This window comes from Pseudopodoces humilis, chromosome 4 (genome assembly GCF_049639895.1).
Source record: "Pseudopodoces humilis isolate 2021_Gansu_Grassland_sample_001 chromosome 4, ASM4963989v1, whole genome shotgun sequence".
NCBI classification, from domain to species: Eukaryota; Metazoa; Chordata; class Aves; order Passeriformes; family Paridae; genus Pseudopodoces; species Pseudopodoces humilis.
Genome location: NC_142203.1, coordinates 27,495,371 through 27,519,381, shown reverse-complemented (window position 1 = coordinate 27,519,381; position 24,011 = coordinate 27,495,371). Strand labels below are relative to the sequence as shown.

The following is a 24,011-nucleotide window of genomic DNA, read 5'->3' as shown; positions in this document are numbered from 1 at the left end:
TTTGTTCTGAATTTACAGTATACACTTGCTCTCTAGTTTGTGTGTTTGTATCACAACAGTATCATTTGGCTGGTTGGATCACAGTCCTATTTGTCTATTTGCTGTTTTTCTTGAAAAGTTTCACAAATCAGCAGTGGATTTGTAATTTTATTTATCCAGGTAAAATAATGAATGCTGAGTGCATCTTATAGAATACCTTGCTTGAATCCAGTGAGACAAGGTATGTTCAGCTTTGTAAACTTAACTTTCTCCCAGATTGACACAGCAGTTTTAAACTCTGGTATTGTCTTAGAGTCTCAGTCTTCAGGTCATGAAGCTCATGGTATAGGAATGTGTGCAGCCAAATAAGAGGTAGGTAATGGTAAAATACCATGAGGTTATACAAAAATCTAGATTTGTGCAGCTTCTGTCAGAGACTGATTTTAAGATCAGTGAAATCCTATGGAGTAAAGCTTGAAAATCTACCTCTAATGAAAGCAAAATCAGATCAAATGTTAGCATATCATCCTGATGAATGCAACATATAGGTCAGAGGTTTAAAAATACTGTATTGCAATGAGGCTGTACAGAAATGTCAGTGCCCCTGGAAAGTAGTGAGTGGACCAAGAATACCAGCCTGGACTGGTAATGCTGTACCAGCATTAAGATCTGTTTTAGTTACACTGGGAACAACCATTTACCACCTTACTGTACCTTTTTTTTCACATTGCAGACCATGCCATCCGAACGAGCAGATGCAGCCCTTAAATCTGTCACATGTTCCTCGATTGTGGCAATTACATTTGAGTTTGCAATCTGATCCATAAAACCCAGGTTTGCACTCTGCAAGTTCATATTTTGAAGTTAGTGAAAAGGTACTAGAAGATGTCTTCCATAATTTTTCAATCTCATTACAGAAAAAAACTTTTCACGTGACTATAAAAAAAAATCCTCTATTACTCTCCCGTGTTTGTTCCCTTCTGTATTTCCTGTGTGCAGAACATTAAGGACCCCCACATTCTTTTTTTTTTTTTTTCCTATACCTTTGTCACATTCCAATCCCATCCATCCTGTTGCACAAGAACAACCATATGGATCTGGTAGACAGAACATATAGTTTTTGCAGCCGTAATTTTCTTTACAGGTCTCTTCACATGTTTTGCCAAATGTGTTGGCTCCGCAAGCTGTTGAAGGGAGAGAGGGAAAGAATAATCCAATGGTATTGTCTACGAAAGAGCTAGTGCTTGTAATGATCCTGCCTTAGACAAGAGAAAACATGAATTTATATTAAAAATAGCACTTTGATCATTCAAATAAGAGATCAATTAACAACCACAGAAACTTAAGCCATGGCTTTTCTGACAGTTAAGTACAGGCAGCAGAAACAGTTTTCTCTCTGTGAAGATCTTTCAGCCAAGCACCCTTGCTTTATATCTGTGGAGACAGAAATTCAGCAATAAATTCTATTTACAAGCCTCCTTAATGTAAAATGAATAAGCAGTGCCATGAAAACCAAATATTCTTCCTAGCAGTGAATGCATGTGAAACTGCCGATGTCAAGGTTTTGCTTCTATAAGAGCAGGGCTATGCTAGAGTGGTTCGGGTGTCAACTATTCCAACAGCTTAGCTCTAGTACTTGCAGTGCTGCAATTCACTCAAATAAAAGGATACATATTTAGCAATCAATCTGAAAGATGCTTGGAGAAGTCAAAGCAATGTGATACCGGATAAGTTTTCCAGAATTCCAAACTACTTGCTGCGGACACAGTTTTGCACACACATACACTGTTGATGTCCCTACAGAGACAAAGCACCCTGTGAGCACATTAGCTTCCCTTCAGAAGCAGCCAGGGAATCTCTAGTATATTTTGTAGTGCCAGTGTATCCTTAAGATGAAGCCTAGAAGATAGGTAGCATATTGTCCAAGTGCATATTGATCAAGAATTGTTGGAAACATTCCTCTTCCCTAGCAACACAATCTCTACTAGGAGAAGAGAGAAAGAGAGAAATCTGCAAGAACAGCCAGAACAGAATTCAGGGTTCATGTCAAGCAACTCTGTCCTGTCTCAGGCACCAGCTGCAAAATCAGGCACTCCATATGATGCTTCCCTGAATAGTATGGCGATTTCTGTTACTGAGAACAAATTAATAAGCAATTGCTGAAAATATTATTTACTTACCTTTCTCACATGTTTTTCCCATAAAACCTGGAGGACAGATGCATTCCCCAGTATCTTCATGACAAATGCCATTGTTTGTGCAGGAAGGGCAGTGGAAGCTACAGGAAGGACCCCATTTCTCAGCTTCACATCCTTTTAATGGAAAATTACAATGACATACTTGTTGTCTTCTTATTCAGTAACCCCTCAAGTTGTAATATTCTTTTTAGAGAAAACAGTGAAATACATAAAAGTACTATATGGACCCTCACATGCCAGCAAACTGGACCACTGTAGTTAGTAACGTAGCAGTAGCTTCAAAATCCAAATTTGGGCCATTATATTTATTCATTCACAACTCCTCGAAGTATTGTGTGGATATTCATGAATGAAATGTGTGTTAGCATCATAAATATTTTCTCTACAATGTGAGATATTTCAACAGCTATCTATTTTTTCACATCAATCTTATATTTCTGTCCAAGTTGATGGAATATAATTTTCTTTATATCTAATGGACACAGCAGCATGAGCAGCAAAGTATGTAAAATACTTAATGTAAAATATCCCAACTCATTCTTTCATCCAATAAGAAATGAACCTTAAGAGCTAACTAAAGCTGAGGTAGTTTGTGAAATTATAATAATGTATACTAAAGGTGATGAACCTTAGGATAAATGAGGTCTGGATATAACTCACCATGGAGAACAGGGAGACCTAGTGGAGTATTATCTCTTTCATTCATTCTTGGTGTTTGAAAAGCTGAGATGCTGACAAAAGAACTAGCTGTCCTGGTCCAGACATGTCCAGATATGCTGAACTTAAAACTGACGGGTTTTGGGTTTTTTCTCTCTCAGCTGTTGACATCAATATTGGCTTGTACCAAAGACCCTCGGGTAAAACTTCCTTCTAACATAATCTGATGGCAGCACACATCAAGAAAGATTTTGGCCCTTATTTGGGCACAATATATTTAATTTCAGATTAATTTTGACTTTTAACTATTAATCATCCCCACACATTAGTGGAACTTACGTCTTACAATAAGCCTCGTGTAAGCAGAAGTAAAAAGGTTTCCTCCTATATATCTGGCAGAGTAAACCCCTGCATCCTGTGGTTGAACTTGAGGATAGGAGACTTCCAGTTCTCCTGGCACTTCATGCCTGGGCACAGAGTGGATGAAGGAGCCTGAGGAAGGAGTACACAGATACCACACACAGATGTCATTCACCCTCTAAACAAACAAATGAGCTTGCACTGGTTACTGAATGACTGTTGGGGCAAGCTAAGCAGCAGAATCAATGTATTAATTATGAATTTTCTGACAGCTGTAGCTGTACTGTTTTCCCTAACTGGAGAGGTGCAAACAAAAAGGAAGATACATCTTGAGGAGATTTAGTAGATAAACCAGACAAACAACTTCACACTCAGCTTTGCTAAGAGCTTAGTGGTTGAAAGTATTATTTTGTTCCTTGGTCTTTTCTGAAATAAGGGATAATAATCTATAAGGATTCTAGGGTGGCTGGAGTTGAAGAGCAAATGCCAGTCAGGTCAAATTTATTCTGACTAGCACAAAGATTTACTTAGGAGACCAAAGCAGGAAGAACTCAGCATAGCTTTATCTTTCTTCCCAGATTTAACACATTTCTGTCTCTTCTAGTTTTTTTTCACCAAAGAGCTTATTTGTTTTATTCTAAGTTTGCTGTGCTTGCTCACACATGTTTGCTAAATAAAGCAATAGTATTTGGTCTTCTTCCATCCCTCTGGATCACCAGGTAAAATTGTTTGAACATTGGTTGCTCTCAAAGAGAAGCTGCATCCATTGAGCTTCAGGAGCTCCAGGAGTCTTTCCACTCCAGTCTATGAGAGCAAAGCTGCTGCTGTAGGTTAATGACAGGTCCAGCTAGCTCTCACTAAAATATTTGTGCACATACTCATCCACACTGTACAAACAAAGTCATCCACCAATGTACTCACACAGCACAACTGTGATTTTATGACTACTGCATGTCTCTGTGGGACTCACTAAAATAGCCTGGGTTGGAAAGAACCTGAACGAGCATTCAGTTTCAAACCCCCTGCCAGGCAGGTACACCTTGCACTGCATCAGGTTGCTCAGGGCCCCATCCAAACTGGCCTCAAACACTTCCAGGGATGGAGTAACCAACACTTATATGGGCAACCTGTTCCAGTGATTTACTACACTCACATACAAGAATTTCTTTCTTGTGCCTGATCTAAACCCACCCTTTTTCAGAATAAAGCCTTTCCCCATTGGCTTGTCACTGGTCACTGTCAAAAGTCCCTCTCTAGGTTTCCTTCAACTCCCATCAGGTCTGCCATAGAGGTCTCCGTCTGGATTTCTCCTGGCTGCAAAATCCCAGCTTACTCACATTAACAACCCAGACAGCCTGATCCTGTTCTGATTCGCCAGCTAGAATGGCCAAATGATCATTACCAATGGTACTCTCATTAATCTAATTGTCCTCATCTTCTATATTCCATTACAGTCACACTGAAAATGCAACATTTTTTTCCCTTTTTTCACTTTTCTTAAATTGTTTAGAAGGTAAACAGCCATCAGGCAGGATCTCTGCTGTCTGTGACCATACATACTATCAATTTGACTGTTGTCAAATTTCAGGCAGTCTAGAAATGTAAAATTTTGCTGAGGATCATAACCAAAACAGTAGAAAGACTGTGGATCACTTTAGTCCATGACAGCACATGACAATCATTGTCCATGAAAAGAGGGTCAAATTAAAAAAACAAATAATGAAAGGGATTTATTTTGAAACTGGGGGGCATTTTCTACATATTTTTTGAGTTACAAGCTGCATAACAAACTTGACAGCAAAACATTAAGAAAGCCTTATGCTTACAGTCTGCTAAGAAAGGCTGAATTCTTATGGCTTGTTTTCCAAGATGTTATGGCAATTTCTTAAAGCAACTCTGTTTAGCAGAGCCATTTCACAGTCTAGACAGCCATTGTGAGATTCTATAAGGGGGAAGAAACAGCTGAAGTGAAAGACTGCAACAGCTAAATACAGTAGCAGAAGCCTTTTTTCTTATTTTCCAGTTGCTGTATCAGGATTTCTCAGAAGTGTTGTTCCAACATCAACCTCAGCTGAAAAACTTGACCTACTGTCCAGAGTCAGAGATTTTTTGCTGAATATCCACATGGAATCACAACTAAGGGAGTGTCATGATATAAACACTCCTGCTCCAACATCTCATCTGGTTCTTTTCTGAGAAACTGGTGACAGGAGACCACAAAATTTTCCTAGGGACCCTGAAATGACAAGTGATGGCAAACTTGTCTGCTGTGCCCTGACAGCTGAATCTCTGAAGTGCAAAGAAACAGGTATTTGTGAAATACTACTACTTTGCCTATTGTCTCTTTAAAAGTCACCTTTTATCTATGTAACTCTTCCAGCCTGTTGAAGTGCTCCAAGTAACTGGGGTTGAGGCTGACTCACTACATGAGTTCTTTGGCAGTGTGTTGACACTTCCTTACCTCATCCTGCTCTATTTACTCCCTGTTTCCTGGTGGCTCACTGTAAGCTACACTATCAAAGATGGAGGAGTACATTACATGTGCTTCCCACCTTCATAATTTGTTGGGTTTAACATTCTGATTATGAAGGCACTGTGAGCTTTAGTGACCTCTATTTTTTTTCATTTCTACAGGATGTAGATAGCAACCTGCGCATATTTCCAACCATTGAGCAGAAGCAGTACACAGCTGAACAGTGAGTACATGTGATTTAGGTGCCATGCTAGATAGAACAGTTGGTGTTACAAAATTCTTGTAGTTGAGTGAAATAAGGATTAGATTTTGTTAACAATTTTTTCTTTCTAATAGCAGAGTACTAGTGATTAATTTCTTAGCTTGAAAGGCATCATAGAAGATAAATAGCCTCAAAAAGCCTTTTAAAGAATGAAAAGTATGACTTGAAAAGCAGTAGAAATGCAGTGAAAGATACACTAACTGGGCCTTCAACGTGGCCCAGAAAGAAAAACAAAGAAACAGACAAACAAAAATCCTAAAAACAACAGGCAAATATATGTAGACATGTAGAAGGAAATCAAAAAGTAAAACAAAAAACAAACCAAAGATATAAACAGAGGATTGTGCATTTTGGTGGAAGAGAAACAGGTCAGATCAACATATTTGAGATGGCAATTCAACCCTTTAGGAACCATTAAGTGTATGATGAATGATGTCTGCTACAGCTGCACAGCATGGGCATCAGCAGCAATAACTGTAAAAGAGTTACTTGGCTCTCTACTAAAACAATGATAGCAGGAGGAGAAAAGACAAGATTCATTACCATTCTTGTAGATCACTGCATCTTCCTCTTTTGATGCCATTCTGATGAAGGAAATGTTCACATGCTCTCCCTTATTTGCTGTAACAGTTAATGCCACTGGGTGGAACGAAGCTGAAAACAGAAGTATGTGATAAATAGCAGTTACTGTCTCTATCTGGTCTCTGGCCTGGTACCTGAGAATGGTTTATAGCATGAGTGTTGCTTGGATTTTGATACCTCAATTTCTTTAGAGCATAAAGTGATTCTTTACCATCAGCAGCCTCAACCTAGGTGTTGGCAAAGACAGAGGACTTGCCTGTACCCTGAAACAACAGACTTCCACTGGAACCTGAGGCATGAAAAAAATAATTGGCTTCTGGCTTCGTAACTGGAAACAGTTTCTAAGCAGGAGCTTCAAATGGCTGTAAAACACTTTCCCAAGTGCCTTTATCCCTTAAGACATTTTAAAAGCAGACTGGAAAAAATACTGGAAATTGTATTTTAGGGAACAAGTCATCACTGGCAAACAAATACTTAGGATGATTTCAGTTCTCTTCTACTTAAGCTTTATAATGCAGAACTGTTGGGATTGTTCAGGAAATCATAATCAAGCGGTAAAGGAAAACCGCTCAGAATATTTGTAGAGTCCTCACAGAGGTAAGAGTGAACTCCATTTATTGCTTCAATCAGTACAATTTAGAGGGTTTTACAGGGTTCATGCAGCTTAACCGAAACTACTATTTGCTAAACTAACTTGATCATGGGCATCTACTTCAACATAAATGGTTATATGCAAATCCACACACGCCTCTACGTCAGTCTCTCCTCCCCATTCTGCAGTTAGTGCATCTTGCTTATCACCCTCTTTCTTGTTTACAACTTCACTGTTCTCCCTCATTCTTGTTATTCAAGGAGACTTCAAGGACACTGCTTCTGGGGCTGTGGGCTGGGTTGTGCAAACAGGCCTTGAATAAAATATCGTGTCCTTGGTCTGCTAGAATATTCTCTACAATGCAGGGCTGGGACAAGGTGACATAGGATGGTGTAAGTCTTTGCTTGTGTTAGTTCACCATATTCTGGAAATACAGAGTCTTGGATTGCACTAAGAACCAAAGGAAAATAATCATATTCACAGGCTGTGATACTTTTACCAAAATATTCTCACCTGGAAATATGGCTTAGTGAAAATAAAAATTCTGTGTGAGTGACTGGTTTTCCAGCAGGGAAATTGAAATTAATTTTCCTGCTTACAGAAATGTACTTTTATACATTTCTTTGTAGAACTTGATTTAAACAACAAGGAAAGGAGTAGATAGAAAGATTTTTTCAGAAACGTTTCTGCTTATTCCTTATCCATACTAGTGGAAAAATATCTTAAGAATATAATTGGGGAAAGGACAGAAAAAAACTCAAGAAATAGCTCTTTCTGAAATTAGAGAAATGGTAATTTTAATCACCGATTATTTTAAAACAAGTTAGAAGTTAAGGATGCTTCCTTTCATTTACTTGGAAAATTCAAAGGAAAAGTTGTGAAGTGTTTTGAGGAAAAATTCGGGTTCTCCACTTTTACCTCAGAAGGTTTATGCCATACAGTCGTTTATAGATTATATGGGAAAAAAAACCCTTTTCTAAAATTAGCCAAATTTGATTTCCTAACTATTCAGCTCCTTACCTGGAGGATAATTTGATACCTCTGTATGTTCCCCCCTTTTAGACCGCTCAAGGGAGCAACATATTGATTTAAACCAATCCCTTTGCTCTTTCTAGATTTGTAATTTTTTAGCCTTAAGGGCTCCTCTTATTGCAAGTTCCTCCATGTGAGTCCATCCATTTTTGTTTTTCCCTCTGCTGCCACCTGCCTCCCCAGCAAGTGGACATTTCTGACATAAGACCCACCTGAGCTTCAGCTGAAAGGAAACCTTGAAGATTCCATCCATGCTCCTAGACAGCTCTGCATTTGCAGAGGTTCCATTTCTATTACAGTAACATTTATTTCACAGCAAATATTTTTTTTTAAGGAACATATATACAAGTTAATATAAACTGTTCGACAAGTGATTCATAAAAAATTGCCTTTTATCCAGAATCATGCCTCCTTTCTTGGTTCATATTTTATTATTATAAAACTGTTGACAAAATATCCTTTGGTCCATACCAACAGTTGGAGAAAAAAACAAACTTGGAGCTTGTGGCTGGCTAAAAGTTAATGGGAAAGAAATACACAGAGATAGGATCAGAAAGCAGAGAAAAAAAAATCAAGTAATTTTCTGTCATATTTTATATGTAACTGAGATGTTAAAAATGTGCGAACAGATGTTATATCAAATTTTGTACGAGGCTGATATTCTGTCAGTACCTCCACAACATTATTTTGCAAAATCCGAGGAAGTAAAAAAGGATAATATTCTTGCAATAAAAGAAAGAATATTTTGATATTTTCATTGCAAGATAGAATTTAGATCAAAAATAAAATGTTTGTATTACATGAGGTAAAATTAAAGAAAGAAAATCTGAGCAAGAATGAAGATATTTTTATCAATCCAAGCCAACTTCTCTCCTAGGATATTTTTTCCTTGAAAATTTTGACATTTTAATGTTTTATTTATGGTTGGAAACAAGATAACTATTGAAAATTCACAATTCTTTGCAGAATGGAATTTCCATCCCCTGTACTACCACTGTTCTAGTGGTTATGCTCTGAGGCTCTGCCACATGTTTTCATTTCTTTGTAAGTTATATACAATTGATTTCAGCAGGAGTCTTCCTGCTTCACATTAAGTGCATGCATTGTCATTTTACCTAAACACTGGTATCTACACTTGCATCTTAGAGAAACAGAGAATTCTAATATAGAATGATGAGATTTCATTAGAAACAGGCAACAAAAACTGCAAGCAGTTCCCAAGTTAGAAGTTATATATTAGTAACAAATGTGTACTGAAAAATCATTATCTATTTGAGAAAAAAAAAAAATTCAACATCTTTTGCAAAAAATTAATGGTTAGCTACAAGTGATCCTAAGGGGTTTAGTTGCAGTGCTTTTTGGACCAAATTTAGTGAGACAATACTAATTGTTTTAGTAAGATATTAAACTTTTGTATTCCCATTTACTTTTCTTTGCATGTTAGGCTAAACCACAAGATTTTTCTACAGAGTATTGTTGCAATGGAAAGGAATGCACACTCCCTGTTGGGCTCACTTCCAGCATATTTTTAGATTGTGACTTGTATGACATGATTTCACATCTTGAGTGTGCCAATTCCTTATAGAGACATAATGAACTGAGCTGCAGGACAAGTGCCATAAGCTCTACTTCTAGCATTTCCATTATTGTCCCTTTGACAGCTCTATGGTTGTATTTCTGTGGGGAAAACTCAATCACATGTATGAAAACAAACGTTTATTGTGTAGAGAAAGTGAATTAATTGTATTTGACTAGAAGGAGAACACTCTGTGGTGTTTTATTCTAGAGATGTGTATTTATACGGTATAAGGATCACTCCCCATAAGAAGATGAAGCATAAACTGTTCCCTGTCACTGCATGTATGAATATTACATGTATTACTATAATAATTCAGCATAAAGAATTCAGGAAAATGGGCTTGTTACTTTCAGAATAGCAGATGGTAAAATAAATCAGAAAAATGAACCTGTTATCTTTCCGTACTACACAGCAAAATTCTTCACTGTATGTTCATATTTGATAATAGGAATATAATCAGGCAGATGGCAGCTCCCACTAAGTCAGTGGGGCTACCCAAATGATTAAAATGATGGTGTTTCACCAGCTTCTTGCCAGGAGGATCCAAAACATTGGCTGGGTTTCTAGAAGTGCTGCTTCTTCCCTTGACTTTGGTGTCCCTAATGGATCACTGCACATTTCAACTCAATTTTTGCTGTTGAAAACATATTCTGCCTTTAAAAATTATGAAGACAACAACCATAAAGTAGGAAAAAGGTCTGCTTTCCAGATACATATGCTTTGCCAAACCTCACAATCTTTCCTTAATCTCTTTCTCCTAGAAATTCTCCTTTCTCAGATAGGAGAATTTCTGATGCACCTCTTTCTCACCATTTATTCTGATTAGATTATGTGCTTTCACTGAGGAATTGCTAGTTTGAATTTTATTAGTGAAAACGTTTACAGAGAAAATCAGAGAAAGGGATTCAAACACAGACATTAATCAAAGAAACCTACCAACTGCTGGTGTGAATACTACTTCTGTTAGAACAATATCTGTCACAACAAGAAGCCTTCAAAGTTTGATTACTTAAAATCCTCTGCTCCTAGGTCCACAGATGCCAAGTGGAAAGAACTGATCGATTCAGAAGACATTTTTCCACCCATGTATGTTGCTCTACAACAGAACAGCTAGAAATGTGCTCAGCTTGCTGGCAGACTGCCACAGGCAGGGTCATATTGACATTCCAGGGACTATTATCTTATCTCCTCCTCACTGCAGCCTACTTTAAAACAATGGAGTTGTCAGTATGCATCTGCAGAGCTTTCTTGGTGACCAATCCAACCCTTCAAAGACCACATTTGGACACAGAAAACATAAACCGAAGTAAAATGTATTTATCCTACTCAGCTTACTTCCAACCTACCCATGTTCAAAGAAATAATAGACACTATCTGCAGTTCTTACAAATGAAAATATCTCCTTTTATTAATTCGTTATGTAATTTCAGGAGATACCAACAACAAAAATTCCTCTAACTAATATCTTATAAAGAAAGATTAAAGTTGTCAAGTCTCCTTACAGACCAGTTACCATGGCACAAAACATTAACAGTACAGTAAAATATATTACAAATCATCTTCAATTTTGAAAATGTGATTTGCTGCAGAAAATTATGCAAAATTTATTGTGCCTGTCTGTGGCTGATGGTGATTTCTGCTTTGGAACTTGTTCCAGAAATCAAATGAAGTCCAGGAACAAGGAAAATTTTTTGAACATACAGAAATGCAGTTTAATGGCCCCTGGAAATCTCACCTGTTTGTCCCACTATATTCCTGCCATATCTGCTTTTACTACTGTGTATAGCCTAAAACCAAAATCAAATTAATAACGAAACCTGTAGTGGATTTTTGTAAACAGTCTTCTCAGATTTTGGAAAACTCCTTTGGATTTCCTTTCCAGTTCTGAGAGACACCCCCCTTTTTTTCTTTTTCCACACTGACACAGACTGTGCAGATCCAGCATTGCTGATCTGTAGTTTTACTAAACCTTAGGCAAGGCAGTTATTTTCTAGGCTCAGGTTGCCCATTTACTTAAGAAAAATAAGATAGTGATGTTTAGCTGTCTACATCTCAGACCTATCAAACTTTTAAAATGAAAGCCTGTTTGAAATCAAGTGTCTGGGATGTGAGAAACCCAGTGCAAGAGTTGTCATTTATGTTATTCTGTGGGGTCAGTGAGGCCACCTTAATTGCCGACTAACTCTGTGTTCCTGCCAGTAGCCAGATGCAGGCAGAATACTTACAGATGTCTGCCTAACTTCCACAAGGAAATGACTAGCACCTAGTACCAACCAGTTTCTCTGCATTGTAGAAAAAAAAAAAAAAAGGCCTTGAACCAAGACGAGTTTTATTGACTCAGGACTGCCTTGCCTGGTCTGGGGCCATGTTTGTGCCCACTTGTATCAACCAGGGATAGCTGTCAGTCTGCAAGTAGTGCCATGGCAAATTCAGATGTGACCACTATACTCTACCTCCCAGTGGCATCTTCATGGTGTGTATCCTTGTCACCTCATCCTTGAGTTTCCCTTCACAGTAATATGCTCCAATAGTTTCACTGGCCTGTTCCCTCTTCCACACCACTGTTTTGGCTGCTGCTCTCTTGGAATCTTCATTAACTTCCAGTGGTTCTCGGTGCTGGTTTGCCACATCCTCCTGGTCCCGGCCTATTGTGATAGACTCATGGGCACGCCATTTGGAAGTGACACATATAAGTGATGTCTCAGAGTTGCCCACCAGAGGGAAGGAATTGATCAGTATGAGGTCTAGTGCCGCTTCTACTTTACCTAATAAAAAAAAAAAAAAAAAGAAAAGAAAAGAAAAGAAGAATGAAGAAAAGTTAATGCAGAATTTGATGTGGCCAATCAAATCACCAGGTAAGCTGTGTCAGCCACTGCTCAGGGCTTCTCTGCCTGGTGCTGTGCACAGCTTTTGTGCAAAACTGGATGAACACAGATTAAGTATTCTGTTACAATGACTTGAGGATTTATTTTTTATGACACAAACAGATGTAATTTGCTCTTCTCAGAAAAGGCAGCAAATCTTGCAAACGTGTTGAATTTTTTTCAAGAGCTGTCATAGAAGCCCAAGGAAAACCGAAGGTTGCCAAAACAGATAGATCTGTACATAGTTAGACATGCACATACATGCTTCAAGTATGGTGCTTTCCTGGTAACAGAATTGGTGGATGATAAGGTTGTCAATTTAATAGTGCTTCCTCAATGTCCTTTACTCAGATTTAGTAGGTATGAACTGATGTATAGCAGTTATGACTTTAATTTGTAGGAGCTAGTAGTACTTTGAACACTTGGGGTATTTTTTTCATTTTTGGGGTATTTGTTTTATAAATTTGGACTAATGATTTCGTAGTCAATTACATTAAATATTTGAAGCCTTAACAGACGCTAGCAAGACCCATGGCACAAAGCAACTTATGCAAAAACAAAGAGCAAGTTGGCACCACTAGTTAAGTGAGGTAAGGTTTAAATCACTCATAATTGCTTCTTTTGATCAATAGCACTGAGTGAAACACATAAGAGGGGAAAGTTTCTTTGAAAAAGATACAAGTCTAATTAAAATATCCTCTAGCAGAGCGCCACAATTTTAGTTGCTCAAATGTGCATAGCTGGAGGGAAACTCAGATCTCCTATAATGAACAATTGGCAAATAATAGGCGTTTCCCTTTATTTTTTAAGTTCAGGGTAAGGAGAAGGGAAACACTAACATTTTTTCCAGCTGAAACAGGAAGAATACTTGATTTCTTTTATTCATCACGTCTGTTTTCCTGATTTGGATACAAGTATATTTTGTATTTACATAGAGAGGCCTAATATTTAGTGGCGGTCAGCTTCCAAATGTTCTCTGATGGGAAGGAAGGGGTATAGTCTTAGATAAGGAAGGTCAAAAGGTCTTAGTGCTGACTGCAGTCTTTGCGTGTGTCTCTGCAGTAGTCTGGGCCAAGGGAGGAGGTCCTCCTCTGCTTTTAGTGCAAGCAACCACTCTGGGGACTGAAGTATCTTGACAGCACATTGACACTCACCACACCCAACCAGTCTTCCACAGCCACCACCCTTTCATGCGCCAGCTCAGATAACTTGCAGTTACATAATGGAGAAACGAAACCTTCTGGAAAGGTTGCAACGAACATTAAAGTAAATATTGCATAAACGTGCAGGTCAGCAAAGTCAGTTCATCCTGCTGCACAATGCAAATGTGCAGCATTTGAACAAAGTTAAAGAGGTATGTGATAGAAATGAGGTCAACTCACACATTCATTTTACGGGGCATTTGTCTCAAGGCTCTTAGTTTTATATGAGGAACATTTGTGCTTTTAGTATAGATCTGATGCATTCGCCAAAGGCAGATGTAGTTCAACAGTCACCAGCACTGAGATCAGTGAGCTTCAGTTTAGACCAGCAAGGATCACAGGTAGAGATATTCTTAAAATCACAAACTGCAAGATCCTGGTTTCTGCAAACTTTTGTGGTACTCAGAATCAAATTCAAATTCTGTGACTTGACATGATTTTCTGCATTGAGGTCAGGCCCAGTGCTAGAGAGTAGAAGTGAAATATTTTGATATTTCTGCCTGGAATCCACGGGGCACAGATCTGCAACTGCCTTTCCAATACAAAGATGTAGGCCCAAGGGGCTGGTGTCCTTCAGAGGACAGCTCTTCATACAGGGCTCCAATTCCATTTTCCCTAGCATTTCTCTGTTCCTCTGATTTCCACCAAAGATTGAAAGGTGAAAATAACACCTCTTTCCTCCCTGTATCTCAACCTTCTAATACTCTGAGAAAAAGCAGTAGGAGAAGTTTGAATTTTGAGGACCAGCTTTCATATGCCTTTGATCTATATGCAAAGCAACATTCTACCAGATCCAGGGCATTTGCTGCATGGTTTCTCCTACGTAATAAAAAAATTAAGGCAATAAAGGTGTGGAATATGTTGACGTATTGCTAATTTAAATTTGAGAATATTCTGGGTGAATCAAAAACTAGCCCTCAGTGAATGGATAGCATTCTGATTCATTGTCTAAAGATAGGTGGATTTTTGTCATATTAAACACTTCAGAGTAGCCCAGATACCTCAGTGAGAGATGGAGTTTCTTCCCAGAAAAACATAGATTTTTTTTCTGCCTCTAAATGGAATTTATATCTAGTATATCTATTATATCAAATTTATATCTCTAAGTATGGAATTATATGTCAAGCATGACTTTGCAGCTAAGGTTTCAGAGCTGGAATATACTGGAAGAAGAAATTAAAATAGTGCAAGTTTTGTACTAAGAAAAGCCGTGCTTTAGATATAATTTTAAAAAGAAAAAGAAAAAAAAAGGCATCTTAGCAATCTGAGGCCTTGGAGGTGATAGCAATGCTTTTTCTGACTCCACTGGGTGGGAATTCCTACAGCATCTCTTAATGGTAATGCAATTTCAAACAAACAAACTCTTCTTGCTAGAAAGGAACTTACCTAGTTTGGCAAAATTTAGGTAGATTATATTCTAGATGTTAATGAAGACTTTGAGTATGTAAGAACCAAATAAGGAAAACAGAATTTAGCTCTGAGAGAAGCACAAAGAGTAGAGACAGGAAGCAGCCTATCTTGGCAGCAGGGACAATCCTCTGTGCTGCCATCAAAAAATCTTTTCACTCCTGCCCTGGTCCTTGAAGAATAGACCTTATCAGGAAGGCAATTTGCTGTGTGTGCAAATAGATTTTGAGAAGAGAAAGCGCTTGCAGAAGGCTAATGCTGTAAATGGGAAATACCATGCAAGGAAGACCCATTGCCAAGTATTTATGACATATTGCTCACAGTGATGCTGTACTTTGAGTCTTTTCAGCACAGTGAAAATGGCATCCTCTAAACAAGTTTAAACACCAGCACACTGACTATAGCCCAGACAGCAAAATGAATGGAGGGGAACATTTGCAGCTGCTGTTGGCCCACTCCAAATTATGGGACTGTCCTCTCCCTTGCTGGGTGATACTCAGCTGTATCTTTCACAGCTTTTCTAGTACAGATTTCTGCAGCCCAGAGAGCTAATTGTATCCTGTGCTGCATCCAAAGCAGTATGGCCAGCAGGGCAAGGGAGGGGATTTTGCCCCTCTGCTCTGTTCTGGAACACTGTATCCAGCTCTGGGGTCCCAGCACAGGAAGGTCATGGACCTGTAGAAATGGGTCCAGAAGAGGCTATGCAGATGATGGAGTGTTGGAGCACCTCTCCTATGAGGAAAACCTGTGAAAGTTGGGATTGTTCAGCATGAAGAAGAGATGACTCCAGGGAGACATTATAGCACCTTCCAGATCCTAAAGGGGCTACAACAAAACTGGAAATGGATTTTTGTCAAAGGGAGTGATAGAATAAGGCCTAATGGCTTGAAACAACAGGAGGGTCAATTTAGATTAGATATAAGAAAGGAATTTTTTACAGTGAGGTAGGACAACCACTGGAATATATTACTCAGAGAAGTTGTGGATGCTTCATCCTTGGAGGTGTTCAAGGCCAGGCTAGATGGACAAAGGTGTGCCTGTCCATAGCAGTGAGACTGGAACTAGATGGCTTTTAAAAGGTCCCTTCCAACTCAAATTATTGTATGATTCCATGATATTCACCTGGGGGAATTGTGCTAAACTGAGAACAAATTTGCCACGCTGTGTCTGTAGTCCATGTATGTTCTTATTCCCTACCAAAATGCCTTTCTTTCCTACAGGCACAGTCATCATGTTTTCTGTGCTGCATTGTACCAGCAAAACTCAGCTAGGATCAGCTGAAAGAAACAGTTCTCAGAAATTCCCTAGAACACATCCCACACATAGTTCTACTCAAAGAGCAAGCAAATCTCTGATAAAGATTAAAATATCACTGCTCTAGATCATTATTGGTGCTAGACACTGGGGTTCCTGTATAAATGTGGTTATCTTGAGCTGAGATAGTTTGATGCCATAGATGAGTACATACAGCAACTTTTAGGAGAAAAGTGTTGATTTGTCTTTTCTTCTGACAATCTCTGCCCATACACTTCCAGATTTCCACTGTTAACCCTTGTTTTGTCTCTAGGAAAACACGGGAAAATTCTAGGCATTTTCTACCTAGTATGAGGCTTTTGCAAAGCCAAAAAATTGGAAAAAAATTTCAACAAAATGGCTTACGTTTCTCTTCCAGAGAAAGCAGCCAGAGTTGTCAGCTCCATCACAGGACAACCATACCTCACTGTCCTTCAAAATGCATCTAATATGGACACAGGTCATATTTGCAAGGGTTATTGAAAATTCAAAATTCTGAGGAAAAGCTTTAATTGTTAATACTGATTGGTAGCAGAAGCAAAGAAATTGTTTAGACATCTCACACCTGATGTATTTATTTCCTTACACTTTCAGAGCTTTATTATTGATTGCTTGAAGTGACTATAAGCAGGAAGTCCTCCTCCTGGCATCTGGAGTGTAACAGAGGAAGGAGAAGTTCTATTGTAAGAGGTAAGCAGAAAGATTAAAGTACTAATTATTTAAGAGAAAATGAAAGGGCAAAAAATTCCAGTGAATTGCACTCCATTTTTCACCAGAGAATAGATGCAATATGTAATGCCTATGTAGTTCTTTCTTTTCTATTACTGTTATTGCTTTGACAAATTAATAAATAATTTTATTACAATAAATAATACAAATAATACAAATCATTCCTGCTAATAAGTGTCTGGGAAAAGGAATATAAATCATATAAATACTATAGTGGCGGGGGAAAGTAGAATCTGTGCTTAGTTTTGGTGTTATGCTGAAAATGACAGTCAGTTGTATATGATACTCACTGCAGGATTTAAAAGTCATGTAGAGACTGGTGAAAACATATGTCCCAAACTTTGAAGTCACCAACCCTTCTTCCTGCAAGTTTCTTAAAATACAATAATGAGCACTCCTTCTGCTTGAAATAGTAAGGTTTTGATTTAGAACAAACCCAGCTTGCTAAATAGCCTAACCCTCAGTATTTCTCATTGTGTCTTGTTTTGTTGTTATAAATTCAGCTGTTCCCTCTCCAGCTTTATTTTTTGGTACGAAACAATGTACCAGATCAAAAGAATGAAATTAATCTATTTAGGAATAAAAATGGCAACCGTACAAGCAATTTTACTGAGGAAGTATAGCATTTGATTAATTCTTAGAGAAGTACTGAATAAACAATGATTTTTTAAAATTAATTAATTAGCCAATGTGGAAGATAATCAGGCTGGAAATAATGCAAATTAAAAATGAAGAAATAAATAAAATAGAGACCAAATCCGCATGTCTCCTCTTCCAAAAAGAAAAAAATTAAGCATTCCTTTCTTAATATTAAAGTCAGTCAGAAACTAACCCAAACATGAACTGCTTAGGCATATTTTTCATAGGCAGAATAGAACATACAACTAAACAGAATCTGGCTATTTTTGTGGGTTTTTTTTTCTAGGCTCTCAACACTTATATTATTTTTGGTTCATTCTATAAAAAAGTAAATAATTTCAGGGGCTTTGAAGTCCCTTAAAATGTATTCATTTTATGGGCTCAGTGATCTTTAAGTGTCCTGGAAATTTTATTTGGAATGCAAAGATAGCAGCAGCTCAGGTAATTTCTCCCAGTGACTCAGATTCTCTGTTGACAGCTCATTCCTCCATAGGAAAACAAGGCTGAAGTTGTTATTGTCCAAAGATATTAAGATTATTTACCATACAATGGGAACAGCAGGGATGAAAAAAAGACCGAAATGTTCATGGAAAACATCTGACAAATGAGCTAACAAACAGGTTTCCCAATAAAATGTTTTGTGTTGTTTATGTAAAGAACTTTCTTGCTGTATTTTACATGATGCTACTGTGCAGCTGTGGGATGCTTCACGATTCCAGTGTCAAGACCACTTGCCCTTAGAAATAGGACACTGTTTCTAAGTGGGGGGAAGATATTGTGAAACTAATAAGAGATGAAAAAATTACTGACAGGCTATCACAATCATACTTAGGAGTAGTGGTAAGACCAGAGCACATGTGTGAAAAACAAAATAGCTTTTCAAAGCCAGGAGGGCTGCCTATCTTGGTATCTGCTCATCTGCTTTTGGGTACCTCTGGTGCAGCTGAAGGAAATGCCACTGGCTTCTTGTATTCTCTGTATGCCACAACCTGTCAAAACAATCTTTTAAGATGAAAAAGCCAGAGAAGCAGTGCTGCAGCTTGGTTGGGGTTTCCAGGGGAAAGCAGTGCCTAAGTATGTGGAGTTTTTTTGGGTTTTTTTCCTTTTTGGGTTTTTGGGGTTTTTGTGTGTGTGTGTGTGAGTAACCAGAACAAAAGAAAGAAACCAAAACACAAGAAACCAAAACGTGATTTGTCATGATTTCTCCTTAGGTCTGGTTGACCACAACTGAGTAAAAAGGAAAACAACATATCAGCAGCAATGCCTATTTGAATAACTAGCTCACAGTATGCCTGGTAATGCTGAAAATGCTGAGGAAGGGTGAAGAATGTGGGAAAGCTCCAGTAGGACAGGTTGTAGTTCAGGTGCATCTGGTTGGATTTGCAGCCAGTAAAATATGGATATCACATCAACAAGAGTGTATGTGCACATCAAAATAAATATGTCCTTAACAAGGCTGGCCCTTGTCAGCTGCATTATGAAGCTCAGATTTCTACTGCAAAAGTTTACTGTTTGTTGTATGTGGGCACGTGCCAAGCCAATGCAGGTAAAATAACACAGTAGACAATTATCAGTTCATAAAATAAGCATAAGGTTGGCTGTCTGTGAGCACTGACTGCTGGGAGAGCACATTCTAATATGCTCTTGCCTGTACAGAAGGGTACCTTCATTTTGCCACTTACGGATTTTCCTGACTAAAGTAATTGAGAGGTGTTTCTGGTACTAATCACACTTTGTGACTAAGGAGGCCAAGGCCCTTGACCAGTGTCTGTGATGAACAGCCAGGAAATAACACAAGGGAAAACCATCAGCACAATCAGAAGTGCCGTTGGAACTGCATTGTCAAGGAAGGCTCGTTAGACTCCAAAGGAGAAATTAACGAAGGCACTTCATTAGTCAGGCTGACGGTGCAAGTAAATAAATAAATAGGAGGCAAGAAAAAAAATACCAGCCTTGAAGTAAAAAGTTTGTATTTTTGAAAAGAGAGATGTCATTTGTTAATGCTTCTTTCAAAAATCCTGTCAGAACTTAGTAAATGCCTAATATCTTTACACCCTTAAAGGGGTTAATAGTTCCAAATGATGAATTACAAAAAGTATTTTGATAGATTTTTAACTTCTTTAAGATATGACCCTTGTTTAACAGTTGGAGAACAGCTACCAAACCTGTAATATAAAAAAGCAGCATTTTAAACTCCTTACAGGAAATTCTCTCTTTTATACATGGGTTGTTACTTGCTTTGTACCTCCACCAAAACCACAGTGGAACAGCATCCTAAATATGATCTACCAGCACAGGATAGAGACTGTCTTTGTAGGGCAGTTCTTCACTTCAGATTCTCTAGGATCTTCATCCCTCCACTCCCAGACAGATCTTACATTACTAAGGGAACTGCTCAGGGAATTAAATATGTTTCATACAAGTAGCAGGTGCATCCTTCTTAGGTTCATTACTCCTGTGCCTACCCAATACCCTTCATACCACCATGACTTCTTTGTCTTCCCAGAGAGCTGAACAGGTTCTTTTGTTTGTTTAAGGGATGGGTCTAGGCCAAGCATATTCATGCATGTGACTGATACAGAGTCACTTTCCAGCCCAGGTAATTCTCACTGTGAGCTCTTGAAGGACCAACTGCATCTCCCATGCCCTAGAGACAGCTGCTCAGTGACCCTCAGTATCTATGACTTCTAGTCTCTTGTACAGTAAAGCCTTCCAAGATACCCAAAAATCTTGTGGGTATCAGACACTCTGTGCAAAATGTTACAGCTTCAGTTTTCCCGTAAATGAAAATTCAGCAAAAAAGTAATCTACCCATTTAATTATGACTAAGTATGAAAACCATATAATACAAGTGTGTTCATGTATCTACATATGAAAATTGTATCTAAAACAATAGCATATGTTAACATTTACAAATATAGTGTGGTTTCATTCTACCCTTTCAGCTCTGATTCCTTTGGTCCTGATGTAATGCCTTTTCATTCCTGACTATTCCCAGCTGTTGAAATGACCTTTGGGAACACAAACTTCCTGTGAGCTACGCTGCACCTCAGGAGGTGTGAACCAGGCACAGTGTGGCAGGCAGATGCAATTTCAGGGTTTCACAAATCAAATACACTTCAGGGAAAAAAAGTGAATTTGTTTAAAATTCCTCTAATTCACACTAGTAGTTTGATGATTTAGGCGTCAGAAAGGTGCATAAGTGTAATGTCTGGTCATGTAACGAATACCTGATATTAAAACCTCACAGTTATAGTTATGAAATACCTGAGATTAAAAGGTCAGAAGTGGTTTTCCTCGACTTCTTTGTGGAAGGTTCTAAACTACAGCACTCAGGCATATGACACACTGAAGTTCACGTGCCACTTTGATCTGACATCAGCCTATTTAAAGATGCTCACAGAGCCCTAGTCCCTCTAATTATGGTAAGAACAACATTCCTGTTCACTGTCACAGGCATGGATTAGGCACTGGTAAATACAGGTTTTCTTTTGGTTAAGTGAGGCTTGAAAAGAGAAATAAAAGTCTTGAAACAGAATTGTTAGAACTTTCCAATCCAGCTAAAAATATTGACTTCTCATTTTCAAAAGCCTACAGCATTATTAAGGTGCTTGAGTGGTAATGTATGTTAAAAGCTGTTCAACTTTCCAAATATGAAAATGAGTCACATAATAATGACAATTTAGATTTTTTTCACAACACATACTGATCCCAAAGAAAATGCAGCCATCAACATAGATGATAGAGAGCTATTGAATGCTGCTGCACTGGTTAGGCAATTATAATATTTTGAGTCTTTTACCATATATGGGTCCAACAGCTAAAAAAAAAAAATCCGGTATTTTTAGAAAGACACTGGATCTAAGATTATTGGCAGAGCAAAACTGTAGCACAGAAAATTTTGTCTTGGAGAATGGAGACATTTGACAATATATTTGTTTCCTGATAGAAATAGTGAAAGAAATGTTCTTGAAGATAATTGTAATTGTTGCTAGTTTTCACCTTTACTGATGGTGATCATCTTGCTAAAATAAGACTCACACTTGAACATTTCTGAGAGCTCACTGTGAGAAACTGCAAGCAGATTTCTAGACCATCTGAGGATACCTGAGGATGCCTGAGGCATTTCTGAGGCAACATGCAAGTGGTGATACTCATTCCTTGCCTTTAGAGGAATAAGTAAATCTGCAGCCCTTCTTTGGTCAGAACTTAAGACTGAACCTAGCCACAAGCTTGGCATTTGAGTCCATACTTCAGGTTAGATGTCAGCATAATTTTGCTAGTCCAAAATGTCATGGACATAAACAACAACAACAAAAAAAAAAACATGTGGTGATACTCAGTCTACTTTGAAAAATCCCAGCAGGATTAAATTCAACTCATCAGTTTAATTGAACATTTGCTATGGAATGTAGAAAGTGTAAAAGTGAGAATTTGGATATACTTTGAATGCCACCTTCTAAACTGGATTATTAGCTCTAGCTGCTAATGGAGTACTACTGTTAAAAATAAAAAGACATTAACTCGAAGGCCATTTCTCCTAATGGGAGCCAAGTCAGTAGTTTATACCTTGGAAAAGGGTGGAGTGGATTTTGTGCCTACCCAGCAACACACCCAGAGAAGCCCACAATCATCAGGGACAAGGTTAAGCCAGTTCAGTGTCTGTGCTAAGTGTAGACCCTCCCCTGCTCAGGGAATGTCATTCCTGCTTTCCTGAACTCCGCCTGCAGTATCTAGAGGAAAGCGGGCTCGCATTGTCTTCTACTGCTCGCCCCAGGAAATATGATATCATTCTCAAACAAAAGCGGGAAAGCTGACAGATCTATTGAGATGGGTGTGACTGTAGCACACACCTCGCTGGTCACCCCGTGTGGAAAATGCAGTGACTGGCAGCTCATCGGTGCTGGGCTGTCTGTACTCTCCACATTTTTAAAGCTAATCTCTGCAAATTACTTCTTTCTTCTCGTGAAGTACTCGTGACTTAATGAACAAGAACATTTGTCTGTGTCAAATAGTATATCACACCATGCAGAGAAACAGGAGGGACAAGGAAAAAAGTTGGAACTGGACTTTCTTTTCTTCTCCATTCATAATGCTTACAGCACCAGGTATTTTCAAAAAGTGTAAAGCTGTAAGTGATCTGAGGACTAAATAAGTTGAATCCATGTGTAGCTAAACAATCAAAAAACAGAAGCCACAGAAGAATAATTGGTAATAACAATATGCAGCCTATTATAGCAATTGCTTAGATAAGAATATTTCCAAACAAGATTTCAACAGATTTAAAACTTTGGTGCTTTGTCTGCATTAATCTCTAGCCTTTTATAGATGCCAAAAGTAACACCTCAAACTTGCAATTTTATTGTTAATAGCTGTTAGCATGCTGCTAATCAAGAAGATCTGTGCAAAGCAATTGTGCATGGAAATGAGGACTTCTGTCTTTTCTTGCTACTTTCTGGTTTTCTTTGCAGGACAATTTGCAGTTCTAAAACACATTTTAGACATAAAACACAAATTACATTTCTACTGTGAGATGGACTACAACATATATATATATATATCAATACAATGGTCAAGGATGAGTTAAGAGTCTAAGGTTACCATGTGACTTGTATTTTTCTTTTACAGATTTTTACAGAAGAAACTGACTAGAAAATCAAAATGAGATTGTAAAAGTGACACTCAAATGTGGAGTAACTTTGAATCTGATGGCAGGAGGACAGTCTTCCTCAGGGCTCTCCATGTGATAGGTTCAGCAATGTATCTCTAACATTAATGCTGAAATTAGTATAAACTAAATTTGAATTTGTATAATATTTCTGTATACCTTTCTACAAGTATCTCTTATGATAACTTCTGACCTGCTGAACTAATACGATTTGCTGATAACTATATAACTGTATTTGAAGTGTTTTTAATTGATCTTATATTTTTTCCCTTTTTTTTGTTCACTAACTTTCATCTAAATTCCACTTGCAGAATCTTGTCTAAAATCAGATACTGGAATACACACATCAAGTGCACAGCTAGTTCATAAAGTAAGTCACAGAAGAAGTTGACATTTAATTTGTATTTAGGACAGATTTCTCAGGGAAAGACACCAACAGTTTCAAAGTTATCAGCTGTATGAGAAAATTAGTACCATTAGACAGAAAAAAAAAAC

General features: G+C 38.0%; 1 protein-coding gene across 4 annotated transcripts in view; it reads right to left on the bottom strand.

The window, feature by feature from the left end:
• Nucleotides 1–24,011, bottom strand: part of TEK (TEK receptor tyrosine kinase) — a 40,832-nt gene that overhangs the window by 16,309 nt on the left and 512 nt on the right. For all 4 annotated transcript variants that reach the window (XM_014261190.2, XM_005532652.3, XM_014261191.2 and 1 more), the window contains exons 2-7: nucleotides 12,168–12,479; nucleotides 6,473–6,583; nucleotides 3,174–3,326; nucleotides 2,160–2,291; nucleotides 1,023–1,163; nucleotides 694–822 (exon numbers count right to left, since the gene is read on the bottom strand). In XM_014261190.2, the coding sequence (XP_014116665.1) occupies nucleotides 694–822; nucleotides 1,023–1,163; nucleotides 2,160–2,291; nucleotides 3,174–3,326; nucleotides 6,473–6,583; nucleotides 12,168–12,479 (978 nt within the window). The remainder of the gene's footprint in view (nucleotides 1–693; nucleotides 823–1,022; nucleotides 1,164–2,159; nucleotides 2,292–3,173; nucleotides 3,327–6,472; nucleotides 6,584–12,167; nucleotides 12,480–24,011) is intronic.